Source organism: Medicago truncatula, chromosome 1 (genome assembly GCF_003473485.1).
Source record: "Medicago truncatula cultivar Jemalong A17 chromosome 1, MtrunA17r5.0-ANR, whole genome shotgun sequence".
Lineage (NCBI taxonomy): Eukaryota > Viridiplantae > Streptophyta > Magnoliopsida > Fabales > Fabaceae > Medicago > Medicago truncatula.
The window spans coordinates 15,182,560-15,196,968 of NC_053042.1; the positions used below are offsets into that span (position 1 = coordinate 15,182,560).

At 34.5% G+C, this 14,409-nt stretch overlaps 1 protein-coding gene across 1 annotated transcript; it reads right to left on the minus strand.

The window, feature by feature from the left end:
- Positions 1-9,461: 9,461 nt before the first annotated feature.
- On the minus strand, positions 9,462-13,936 carry LOC25482871 (benzyl alcohol O-benzoyltransferase). The gene is made up of 2 exons (XM_013611481.3): positions 13,205-13,936; positions 9,462-10,580 (listed from the first exon to the last, which is right to left on the minus strand). Exons 1-2 carry the CDS (start codon positions 13,640-13,642, stop codon positions 9,633-9,635), a joined length of 1,386 nt encoding a protein of 461 aa, XP_013466935.1. The 5' UTR covers positions 13,643-13,936; the 3' UTR covers positions 9,462-9,632.
- Positions 13,937-14,409: the final 473 nt, after the last annotated feature.

The following is a 14,409-nucleotide window of genomic DNA, read 5'->3' on the forward strand; positions in this document are numbered from 1 at the left end:
ATAATAATTTATTTTTTTATCTTATGTTATATGTTTAAATGTATTTTTTATCTATATAAATATACAACTTTTTGTTGTTAGTCACCAAACCTGTATTTTTTTTAAAACCATTGCAAATACATACAACTTTTCTCTTTCAATCCTTGTTTTTAAAGTCCTTGTAAACTTTGTTCATGTTGAAACATGCAATTAGTCCCTGTAATATGTATATAAATTGATTTTATCTTTGTGCAGTCGATATTGAAGGAACAAAAGTTAAGTTTTCCAAATATTACTGAGATCAATAGCTTTTGCGAGGTCAATTATGTATCTTTATATCTCTAATGTCTCTAAGGTAAAATTTTTAATGTCTCTAATGTTAAAATAATCTGTCAATAGCTTTTGGGAGATTAATTATGTATCTTTATATTATTTTTTTAAGTAATCTATTAGCTAAAATTTATAATTTTTAAGGTGAATAAATTGGATGTCCGAGGTTCGAATCTCAAATCATACATATAATAATGCATATCTTTGTCAACTAAATTATACTTATATGAACATATCTTTATATTTTAATTAGAGGTCAATGGTCATTATTGTATGATGGATATACGCATTGTGCAAAAGAAATACTACTATTCTCAACAACCATTGAAAGTCACTGAAGAATATTCCTAGTCACTACTACTCAGTTTTGGCTAAATATAATTTTCGTTTTGAATTTTATTTATGCTCCTTTGTTTTAAAATATTTATCGTAATTTTACAATGTGTATTATTCATATAGTTTACTTTGATCATATTTTTTAACTGTTATATAAATACAAATATTAATATGTAAGATGTTGTTTGATTTATTTCAGTTAATATTTTTAAAATATAAATTTTTTTCCGACATCTTATAATAAAGTTTTTCTGGCCACTAGTATTTTTTATTAGAAGAATTATTTATTAATGTCAAAAGTAGTTGTATCATGTATATGCCATGCCATTGTTCAAAAGACAAAAATATATGGATCCGGAAACGACATATTGACGTTTGGTGCAAGTAAAACACCGAGACCAACTAAAAATAGTAGGACCGCAGGGAGGGTGCAGTTTTCCCACTTTCATACATTTTTTTTGAAAGAAGCTTTTCCATTTTCATACATGTGATGTCCTAGTGGCTAAATTTTTTGTAGGGATAAACAATCATATCTTTTTGTCGGGAGTAAACAATCATTATTTTTTTAGTTAAAAATTTATTTTTTAAAGATGAATAAATTTAATGGTTAGAGTTCGAACATGAACCATTGCATATATTATGTAATGTTATTATTAAATGCGTTAAGTTCACAGTGATGTGGTAAACAATCAGTTTAATCTTGAAATATGTGATGTGTTATTGTCGTTATAATATTTATAAAATAAAATTATATTTGTCGTTCTTTAACTTAATTTTACATAATAAAATTGTATTTGTCTTTTATCTTTTTTGTTGTTGGTGATTTTGTCGTTTATCTTATTTCTTTTCATATCATTTTTTTAATTCATTTGCGTTTAAATTACAAGTATCAAATCTAAATTTCATATGAAAACATGAATGAATAATCATATATTTGTGCACTAATTGATCATATCAAAATAAAATCATAGATTTTGAATCTTAAAAATTGGTATGCAAATTGATCAAAAAGGCAAAATAGTGAAAAAAAGATAAGGAACAAAATCGTTATCTGGAATTAAGTTAAGAGAGCTCGAGATAAATTTTTTCTTAGTGAATTAGAGTTGGAAGAGTTGTATGTTTTGAGGCGCCGTTTCACTCTGTATCATCTGAATGGTATCACGATGATTATGATTGATATAGTCTCATTTTAGAGTAGTGGAAGTATTGGTGTTGAATTCTTCGCTCGGATGTGTCAAATCATTGTATGCTGGTGCTAAAGGAGGAGGGTTTGGATTGGGTCCTAAGCCTTTAGTTTCAATAACTATTGGTTGGAAAAATATGAGTTTAAGTGAGGTTGTGAAGGAGAGTTGAAGGAATCAAAATGTGAGTGGTTAGATGATTTTTGTTTTGAAAGAAAAGTTGAATGGACTGAAAATTTGTTTGAAATATTGACCTAAGGAATAATATGGTGGATAGGTTTATCGGTTGGTGGATGAGATTAAAACACTCGACGAGAAAGGGGAGGTGGATACTCTTAATGATTTCGAGGACCAAAGGTGGAAAGAGATGTTTATGGATCTATGGAGGATTTTATAGATAAAAAAGACAACATCTATTCAACGATCAAGATCAAAGTGGTCGAAGGAAGGTGATGGGAATACAAATATTTTCATAGATGAGTCAAGATGAGGTCTAGTAGAAATGATATTAAGACAATTAAGGTGAATGATGTGTGGGTGCAATCTCCATGTGAGGTGATAAAAGAGTTGGTGGAACACTTTACTAATCATGTTTCATCCCCAAATTGGGACCATCCAAAATTGGATGGTGTGCCTTTTGAGAAGGTGTTGAAGGAGGTGAATTTAGTTTTATCTGTGTAGTTCGCTTTAGAGGATATTGAATTGGTGGTGAAGGATAGTGATGGGAACAAACACCCGGGTCTGGATGATTTTTATTTTTCTTTTGTGAAGGATTTTTGGCGTCTTATAAAATATGAGGTGTATATTATGTTTGACCAATTCCACATCGATGAAGTAATTCCAAGGGGTTTTCTAGATTATTTTGTGACTTTGATTCTGAAAGTGTCTTCGTCATTGGCTTTGAAGGATTACTGTCCAATTTACTTGTTGGATACACTTTATAAACTCCTTTCAAAGGTGATAGCAAGGAGGTTGGATGTAGCAATGGAAACAATAATTCTACATCCCAATCAGCATTTTTAAATAGGCGTAATTTAATGGATGATGTGATGGTGGTGAATGAAATTGTGGATTTTGCGAAACAAACAAAATGTCAAGTGTTGATTCTTAAGGTAGGTTTCCAGAAGGCTTATTATTTGGTAGATTGGAATTTTTTGGAATATATGATGGGTAGAGTTGGGTTGTGTCAAAAGTGGGTAACATGGATGAAGGCGTGTGTTTGTCTATTTTTGTTAATTGAACACCAATGGAAGAGATCAATATCCAAAGAGAGCTTAATAAAGGAGATTACCTAGCTTCAGTTTTGTTTTATGTTGGTGGCAGAGGGTTTTAACAAGTGGATGCGAAATGCGGTTAGGCTTAATTGATTCAAGGGATTAAACTTCCATCAATATGTGGATGATTGATGGTCGGATATGGCAAGTGTACCAAATCATTTACCAAGTAATAATGTGATAATTAGAGTATCATATCCACAGGGATTGTCGTTTCGTCCAAACATATCGCGTTATTTATTTTTGTAAGTTGACGATATAAAAAAGAAAAAGGTTAGAAGGGTTGCAATTTTTATTTGTTTACAACATATCAAGTTTACTTGTTTTGGTTGAAGAAAAGTAAGCAATGTTCCCTGTTTATATTAATGGATATTGAGTAACATACATGTCGCGTTTATTTATCTCAGGTAGACTATACAAGTGATAAGGCCGTTGGGACGTTCTAACCTAGTCGGTTGTCAAGCTGCACCTGCTGATCGCACGGTGATCCTTATGTATGGGGTCTATACTATCTCGGTTGATCTAGGTTTAACCATCCAATGGCTAAATGCACCTTCTGATCGCGCGGTGATTCTTACGTGTGGGGTCTTGTTAATTCAAAGGTAATTGAAACATAAACTTAAATTGGCGTTCCAGTGTTTCCCAAGGCAATGAAGGCCAAAGTTCTCATAGGTCGACCCATCTATGAATCTTAGAACACTCATAGCACACCCTCTCTACTCTCCTAGTAGTTCTATAAACGGGCAACCCTATCTCATAGAGTTCAATAGAATGGTTCGATAAAGTCTTATTTCCCGGAGACGCTTGTTTCCCTAATTACTAACTAGTTACATCCTAGGTTCGGTAAAGCACCACTCAGTCTTAGTAATGTCACCTCCTAAATACCTACAACTAGGGACAACTCTCTTTCGTATCTTTCGTTAGTTAATAATCACCTACTTCCTAGACAGATAATTACTAGTATAATGCTATAAATATCAAGATATAAGCAACAAGATAGTAGTTGCAATGTTCGGTTTTGTCACAACCTAAGTACCTAATCTAAGGTTACACTACATTCAAATAAATACCTAAATCAGGAACTTAATAGTGAACAAAAGAATAAATAAAATAAACGATATATTATATTAAATAGAAGTAATTTTAGGGGTATTAGAACGATTGCCTATGATTTCGGGACTTTTGTAATGTTTTCTATATTTGAGTCTATAATTCTAATTTTCCCGAAACATATCAATTTGAGGGGGGTTTTGAAGTAATTCACGAATAAATCATGCAAATCAGCAAATCAGGAACAACCGTAGAATTGTGAAGATTCAAGAGACAAGAATAAAGATTCAAGAGGCCTCATAAGACTTACAAATGAGAGGAATTATGTTCTCAAAGTACCGAGGCAAGTTAATAAACCGTGCGCCTAGGGCATCAGTCATGCATCCCATGTTTTTATCTTTAACAATTTGTTTTTTGTTACCATGTTTAACTAAATCTTTTTAGGTTAGAGTTCTAAGATGAAACTCTGTATATTTTTGTTGGATGATTTGTCGTTCTTTATTTTATTTATGCTTTTGCCAATTATAGAGTTTTATTAGATTATAGTCTTTATTTCTGTGAGAGGTGCAACCCTAGATTAGGTACTTAGGTTGTGACAGGACCTAATATTGCGATCATTAATCGGATGCTTATATTTTGATATTTATATCCATTTACTGATAACTATCTATCTAGGAAGTAAGTGATTATTAATTAGCCAAAGATACCATAGAAATTGTTGACCCTAGACGTAGGTACCTAGTGGATGATACCCATTGGGTCGTGTGGTGCGTTACCAAAGCTAGGAATTAACTGGTTAGTAATTAGGGAAACAAGCACCTAGCTGTCCGACTTAAAGTTATAACCTAGTAAGACCATTCTCTTGAAACCCTTAGTAAGGTAGACGTAGATTAGGGCTGCCCTTTTGAAGAACTACTAAGTAAGTTTAGAGAGAGTGTGCTATGAGTGTCCTAAGATTCATAGATGGGAAGACCTAAGAGAACCTTGGCCTTCATTGCCTTGAGAAACACTGGAAAGTCAATTTAAGTTTATGTTTCAATTACCTTTGAATTAGCAAGACCCCGCCTGTAAGGATTACCGTGCGATCAGCAAGTGCAGTTAGCCATCGAGGGAAATGCCTAATTAGGTACCTAGTGAATGATGCCCATTGGGTCAGGTGGTGCCCTACTTATTTAGGAAACTCCCAACGACCTTATTACTTCTATAGTCACCAAGAGATAAATAAACACGACATTTAAATTATGTATTATCCAACAATAAATATATAGAGGGGATTCGAAGAATCCTAACTGCTGATCACTTTTCTGCAACCAAAAACAGGTAAATTTGCTCTGATGCAAACATATAAAAATTGCAACTACTTTTTTCTTGTCAAACTTACAAAAATAAGTATCTAGAATTTTTCGGACGAAAGGACAATTCTTGTGGATACGATACTCTACTTACTACTTTATTACTTGATGAAAACGACTGGTACACTTGCCATAATCAATACCAGAAAATCAAGGAGAAGATATATTATCCCGAAGCTCCAAAGTTGCCTTCCTCTCGAACTGCCATAGTTTTGAACGAGAAATTTTGAATGAGGAAGGCTAATATTTATAGTGGAGATTTCTAACTGAGTTTGGGCTAAAAACGCGGGCTAAACTCAGGAAAAAGAATAAAATTACGCCTGCACTCCTCAGCTTTAACATGCTTGGGACACATATAGCATGCCCATGCCCTAGGGGCATGCAGTGCATTGTGGCCATGCCCTAGGTGTATGGTTGCTCCTTCTTAGGCCCAATTTCTCCGATTTATGTCGTTGTTAGGTCTTTGTCTTCAAATAATTTTCCTAGGAACTTGGGAACAAAATTCATCCCTATGTAAAGTCTCATGAGGCCTCTTGAATATACATTCTTGGTCTTCCCAAAGTTTTGACAATTCTTCATATGTTCTTGATTTTCCGATTTGCATGATTTCTTCGTGAATTACTTCAAAAATCCCATAAAATTGCTATGTTTCGGGAAAACTAGAATTACTGACTGAAATATAGAAAACATTACAAAAGTCTCAAAATCTTATGCAGTCGTCCTAATAGTCCTCCTTTTTGCTGCTAAAACCTATTGAAATTGAGTGAAAAACATGCTAAGAATAACGTAAGATGACCTGTCATCAATGATACCGTTTGTATTGGGGAGGCAATGGTGGATAATCTTTGAACATTGAAGGCATTGTTGAGCGGGTTTGAAATGGTGTTGAGTCTAAAAGTTAATTTTTTCAAAAGTTTTGTGGTGGGGATTAATGTGTCTAGGGACTTTATGGCAATGGCGAGCAATTATATGAATTGTAGTGAAGGGAGTGTTCCGTTTCGTTATTGGGTTTACTAGTGGTAGAAAATCCTAAGTGTCTCTCTGATTGTGATATAGACTTCTCTCGTCTGTTTTTTTTTGAGATCATGGTGGAGAGGGAAGGGTTTGTTTTCCCTATTGAGGTGGAGTACGAATGGCTCCCTGAATTCTACTCACATTGTCAGATTCTTGGACACTCGGTCACGAACTGTCGTTGGTTGAACATGGACAAAGATAATACTTAGAAGGTGCAGGACAAGGGGAATCAGGCTATAGCACAACAGAAAGCTCAAACAAAAAAGTGACAGGCACGTGAAAATCCACTTGGTGTTGGGTAATATGTGACTTTTGATAAATTGGTCGTTAATTCTGAAGTTACGACACCAGCTCCATCATTAGAATAGTCACCTAAACATCACGTTGGGTCTTTTTTAGGTTTTGCAAAATCGGCTTCAGAAATTACGACACCGATTACGGTGACTGGTCCACCACCTAAGCAGCGCGTCTCCCCCACGGTTGTTGCCCCCGTTGACACATACGTTGCACAATCATAAACTTGTCCAGAAGCGTTGCCCCATGATTCAAGCATACATGCGCATAGTGACAAGTATGCCTTCACTTATCATTTGGCTATTGAGAATGTTATTGATGATGTTATTCGTTCCAATGATGTAGAGAGTACCTCAGTTTTAGACCTGGTGTTGTAGCTTCATGAGGTTTATGTCCCCCTTACGGTCGACGTTCAACAACTTGAGGAGGGGAATGTGCAAGTGGATTCAGGTGTCGTGCTAGTTGCGGCGGCAGGTAACTCTCCTGCCATTCAGTCACACCCTTTTGCTATTGTCATTCCGCATCGATATCCTATCATTACCAACGACTTGGAGGTCATTCAATAGGCCCTAGTAGTTTATAAAGATGTTGATGAGGAGGAGTTCACTGCTGTTGTTTCCAAGAGCAACCAGAATAAGAAAAAAGGTTATTAAACCCGCTCCAAGGGTCCGTTACGAAAATCATTTCAATGAAGATTTTATTTTGGAATATTCGAGGTATAGGTAATACTCATAACTCATAAGCCTATTCTCATATTTATTGCTGAACCAATGATTAGCTAGTCATGGTCACATGTTACAGACACGATATGGTGGGACATTACGCCCGAGTTGTTCGGGGGGATTTCTTTAGGGACTGGTCAGGGTTACCAAATTTTTGTTTTTTGTAATTTTTGCTTTCTATCGAGGGTTTGGTCTGGCCCCCCTCTTGTACAAATTTTTCCCTCTTTTCTATATATATAATATATGGGTGGGCGGTAGAGGATTGGAGTTCTCTGGGGGTTCCGACCTAGTCGGGATGTCCAGCGGCTCCTTGATGTCTTCCTCACTCTTGATTCAGTAAAAAAAATCTCTACTTGTGAACCTTTGTTAGACTAATTGACCCTCAAATCACATTCTTAAGGGAATAAATACATTAGTCTTGGTAATCGAATTGTTCTCTTAAATTTGGTGTTCAATTCTCTACCAATCTACTACTATTTATCTTTTTTGAAGATGTTAGTGAAGGTGCGGAAGAAAGTGGTCAAAATCCAAAAGGAGTTTATTAGGGGATGGGGGAGAAGATTTTCATCGAGAGGATGATGAACACGTTTTGGTGGGATCACGGTGGAAAGGGTTTCAAATATTTAACGTTTTTTAACTTCGATATATTTGGCAGCAAGGGTGGGAGTTAGAGATCAAGCATCATTCACTCATCTCTTACATTTTTAAAGCACGTCATTCCCATCATGCAGTTATCTTGCGACGAATTTCGGACACAACCTGAATTATGTTTGGCAATGTATTCTTCGTGCTAGGTTCTTTGTGAAAACAAGATATCGATGGTGTATTCGTATAGGGGCCTCCATTCCTATTTTGGATGCACCGTGGCTTAAGGATGATAGATGTATTAACAGTAGTATTCAGGGGGCAAATTTTGTTCAAAATTTCAAGGTCGCAAATTTAATGGAGTTTAGGTCATAGAGCTGGAATTCAGCGCTGGTGCAACAAATGTTTAGTACCGATATTGCTTCGGATATTCTCAGGACTCATTTGGTTGCTCAAGTGTAGTATGACCGATTGGTTTCGAAGGTCGAGTAGGATGGGTTGTATTACATGAAGAGCTCTTACCGTCTGTGTGGAGGAACCGTGAATACTTCACATATGAGTAAACTGGGCTACTGGTCGGACATCTGAAAATTAAAGGTGCCACCAAAAATTAAAAATCTAATTTGGAGAATGTGTTGTGGTTGCCTGCCTATGCGAATTAGATTTCAAGATAAAGGAGTTCAGTTCTCTATTTCTTGTGTTAGTTATGACCATCCTATGGACGACCTTTCCCATGTTTGTTTCTCTTTTCCTTTAGTTGTGCAAGTTTGGCACTTGGCTGGTCTTTGGGAGGTCGTTTCTCATGTAGTCTCTACCAATGGTTTGGTGACAGATGCTATATTTTCCTTCCTTCAGAGTCTTGCTGCTGATCTACGCCATAAGATGATGACTATTATATGGAGTCTCTCGAAGCATCACAATATTAAACTCTGGCAAAACGAGAATGAAATGTGTGCACAGATGGTTGATCGCGCACATAAACTAATGATCAACTAGATTGCGGCAAATGTCAAAACCAATAGATCACAACAGCAGCAAGACAAAAGTCCTTCCTTGGTCGATGCCCAGCAGCAGCCAAATGCCCAGGCTCGTTGGCTAATTGTGTATCTAGTAAATGGAGGCTGGTGTGTATTTTTTCTAGCTGTTGTGTGTTTTTCTGTGGCACGGTTGGAAGATCTATTTGTGGCTACAGGTTGTATTGTGTTGATGCAGATTGCTTTTTTTGTGGAATTTTTTTGAATGACTGTATAATTGTGGTGCAGAATGGGGAAAACATTTTTCTAATGTATCACTATTCATTCAATGACTATGTACAAAAATTTCTAATAGAACTAACAAGGAAAGTTTGTCACATTTAAATAAATGACTAATTCAATACAAAAAAAAAAAAAGGTTCAGGAAGACATATCTAAAACTTCAAATTGCTATAAAAAAAAACTAAAATTGACCATGATGTTGTTTTAACCAAGATCAATTTTTTCATGGAAATTAAAAGTTCAAACACTTTTTAAAGGACTACAATGAAGAAACAATGATACCGGATTTTTTATCACACTTAGTAGGCTTGTTAGTGTTACTCTTAAGCACACTATCCATTTCTTTAACAAACCTCTCCATGACTTGATTTGGAAAATAAAATGGTATAACCAAACCTTCCTCTCCTTTAGCATTTTTGAAAGGTATATGAAAGCTAGCAAGACCAGGAATATCACCATCTGCTCCTCTAGCTGGTCCTCCATAGATGGGTTTCCCCCAACCATAATCAACCTTCTCAAACCCGCCGCGTGTCACGTCAGAAACAAGATAGGATTTTACTACATTAAAGTGAGGTCGACCCTTGATAACCATTAAATCCGCAATCGAATGCATGTACTCTTGGGTGACATTAGCTTTTGCTTTCTTAACTAAATTCAACGCGTACGCCAATGGATTTTCAATAAGTTTTCCCGCGGTTGTTACCATAGCTGAATTTGCTAAAGCGTTACCATAGTAACCTTTCGGTAATTGTAGGTTAACTGATTTACTACGTCCATCAACTACGCAGATGAAACGAACTTCTTCGTTAGTATCTAGTTGTAATGCTATTGTACGACAACGCCAACAAAATGCAGAGATGATTTCAAAGTCGGTGTGTTGTTGTAGTGGATGAACCGGAAGGAGAGAACGAATTGCAGCTACCTCGGTGGGACCAAAGAAGAAAGTGTGATGAACCATGTCGTCTAAGGGAATGACCGTTCCTTTGTTTCGTGGTACTTCTTCATATTCGTGATGAGTACACGTAATTCTTGGTGGGTTCCTTGCATTTAGAAGCTCTCTACACCACACCGGTGAGATTGAAGGTTCGTTCATTCCGCGAGATATTTCTCCTAAGGCACTTAAGAATTTAAATAAACCTGATGAGTCGCTAATTGTATGGTTTAGACGAAGAGCAAATATGAAACCACCACACTTGAGACGCGTTACCTGCATATGGTTATAGTTACATTATGATAAATGATTATGTATTTATTAACACTAATTGATATACACCAATAATATAAAACTTGTTTAAACATATATACATTCAATCAAACCATACTATAATGAATCTTTTATGACGCTAAAATATCGTAAAAAACATTACACGATAACAAATGGTTGGATAAATGTATAAAAATATTTAATTAACGGTACATGCTTACAATAAATTTAAAACCTACTTTGATTAAACTTTTACATAAGTTACAAAATAATTCAAATTGCGTCACAATCAAACACTTCTGAATGTGTTTAAATATGAGTTTTTTTTTACTGGATATATAAATATGGGATGTGTTAAATATAAGTTTATATATTTTGTAGATTTTTTTTTTTTTTTTGAAGAAGCTAAACTAACCCACTTAAATTGATATTAGAGAGAATCGAACCTGACACCTTGAGGAGAAACACACTCTCAGGTCTCAAGTCAATACCACTAGGTCAACTCAAGTGAGTTATTTTGTAGATTATTTAATTATTTGAGAATGATTGATTATTAAATGGTTGAGAGTGGTTTTCATACACCTTTATTGGATTCGGTTGAGGAAGACTCAATTTGTTGGTGGCCAGATTGAAGATGTATGTTTACAGTTAAGTGTACATCTTGTTGCAAATAATATGGGTGGTGGTTGGTCGCTAGTATGGAGCTTGGAAGCACCTCCGGTTGTGAAGAACTTCATGTGGAGAATGTTTTGAGATTGTTTGCCAACTAGATTGAAGCTTCTAACAAGAAAGGTACTTTGTCCTAATAATTGCATCCGTTGTGGGAAAAATGCATGAAATTTTTTGTAACTTGTCCAATTGCCGAAGCAAAATGGAGGGCTTTGGAACAACGTATGTGATGTTCATCGACGTGGAGCCTTTGAAAAAGTCGTAATATGAAGTTATGGGATGAGATTGATACGATATATCCACATGCTGCTATGTTCCTCGACAAATGGGAATGGGGCAAGACATAACAACGCTCTCAAATTGGTAAACTAAAATGCCATATTGATGCATCTTTTATAGGTGATAGAGTGGGTATTGTCAAAACTTTGTGTCTTTTGCCATTGTTGTCGATAAAAGAAGGTGAGACTTATGAGTTGTTACAAGATATAAAATGGATTACAAAAATGGGATCGGATGACATTATCTTTGAGCTTGATGCGAAAGTAATAGTAGATAGTTTTAATAATTCTTCCCGAGACTTGTCCTAATTTGATATTATTTCGTCTAATATTAGTTGTTGAGTTCCCTAGCCGCCAAGGCAATGTTGTTGCTCACGAGTTAGCGAGGGCGGATGGAAAATCATCAAGTTTTAGAGTTTTTTTTTTTTTTTTTTTTTTTAAGGAAGTTTTAGAGTTGATGCCAAATTGTATTGCTATTTCTATTAATAATGATGGGTTAAGTTTGTAACTGAAAAAAAAAATGGAACTAATATATATTTCTTTAAATATAGTTCTTCTTTTATTAAAGTGGTATATCAGAAGGAACTAATTACAAAATTAAGGGTGTGTTTGTTTTAAGTTTACCAAATTTATTCTTAGGAATAACATTCCTTGGAATATAAAGATGGGAATTTTATTTCAAGGAATTTAGGCAAAATATGTTTGGTTAGCTTTATAATATTCCTAGGAACCATAAAAATAGGGATTATAATAGGTAAACTATTTATGAATTTATTCCCATCTCCATGGGAACTTTATTCCCACCCTTTTCCTTGGGAAATTTTTTCTATTCCCAGGAACATTTTATACCCGGGAATATAATTTAGTAAACTTGTAACAAACATAGACATATACATTCCTATTATTTTATTCCCGGGAATCAAAAATTATAACTTGAAACAAACACACCCAATAAATATATTTTAAACAAATTAAGATTTTCTACATTCACAAATACTACATTTCCCTGCATTTAGTTTATTTTTATGAATTCTTTATTTTTAGAATTTATAGTACAAGCACATTTTCGTTGTCATTCGTTGAGAATAATGTACGGCCAATGTCCTCAGGACATTTAGGATTTAGCTACGACAATTAACTCTATAGTCACGGATTTCGGCTATCACTACATGTCAAATTATACAAAAAAAAAGTATGGGTTGAACCCGAACATCTTTCCAGCCTTGCTGGAGAGTAAAAACGTTAGTTCCAGATTATAACATGCAATAGTATGGATATGACAAAGAACCCTTTCTCTAATCTCTAAACGATACAAATAAAAATATATATTTTTTAGAAAGAGATTGATAGATATATTTATTTAAGGTGAAGATTAAAAATTGCATCCTAAAACTATAAAATATTGTTTCTAGCACAAGTGGATATGGATAGATCTCATTTCAATAAGAATTAAGATCCCCTATTTTAATGATTTTCACAATCACGCAATCTATATTTTATTTAGGATAGTTGGATCAAGATCTGACAATTCAGATGATTTTGATTATTTTTTTTAACATACAAAAATTGAACTTGCAAGTTAGACCATCTGATCTTAACCCAACAATACCCTGAACTGTGACAACAGAGAATTCAAATTCCTCCAATAACATATCTAGTATGAGAAGATCAATATTATACCTGAATAAGCAGCAATGGAGTGTTAAGCACAACTGAAGAACCAGGAACATCATAAAGAAGCTCATCTATGCAAGGAAATGGAGGATGAAGATCTTCACCAAATTGTTCAAGAGTAACATCAGCATCAGCTTCAATAAACAAAATACCTTCATCATTACAATCCACCATAAGTTTCCTACTTGGACCTTCCCTTAATCTACCTGCAAATGGATAATAAAACACAAGTGTTTTTGCTAATGCTTTTCTAATAATATCAACAGGGTCTTTCCCTGCCATATTTGGATCATACTTGTAAAATTGTATCAAACGAGTTTGATAACGTAATCCTTCTTGGTCATCTATATCTGAAAGTAATTTTATTTCATGAGGTGTTGGTTTTGATGGTCTTACAAATTCAGTGGCACACCTCTTCACTTTGAATACTAGAGATTGAGCCATAATTATGAACTAATGAGGGAAGTTATAATTTGATAATGGTTTTGGATGCAATGGCATATGCATGTAATGAATGTGGAGATGCTGTGGATATATATAAATATAATGCACCATGTGCAATGGTGCATAAAAATAACGGGTCTGATGCTGTTAATGTTTAAGGAAGTCTTCTTAGTCTCAATTGTTGGATTTGTTTATATCACACAAGATAAAAGGTTGATAATCAGAATCCTGTTTTAAAAAGTGTTTTTCACTAGTCAACTCAATTTGTGCTGCTCAAGCAATAATTCATTGAAGATTTTTAAGGATAGTGATATGAATAGATTTCATAAATTTGAATTGGATTTTAACAGATGAATTCTATCCTTTTTTTTGACAAAGTCTCAAGAATTCTATCCTCTTCTACATTGTATTGGTGACACTGTTATAATGAAATGACAAACTTCTTTGGTCAAACAAAAAATCAAGAGTAAAATCAAATTCATCCATACTAATTTATTAAAAAAAATCAAACGCAATCTTGTACCAATAATAATAACAATAATAAAACCAACGCAATCCATTGATTAAGTTTTTTTAATAGATATGTATTACATAAATCATTTTTTTTTAAAAAGTCAAAATGGTATATATAAATAAAAAATCACCGCTAATCGCTTTAGTAAGGAGTGCCAAAAACGCCTAGACAAAGACAAAGTTCTGACAATCATGTATAACGCCATTAAGGCACAATAAAGCAAAACAAGAAGAAGGAAACACAGAAAAAGAAA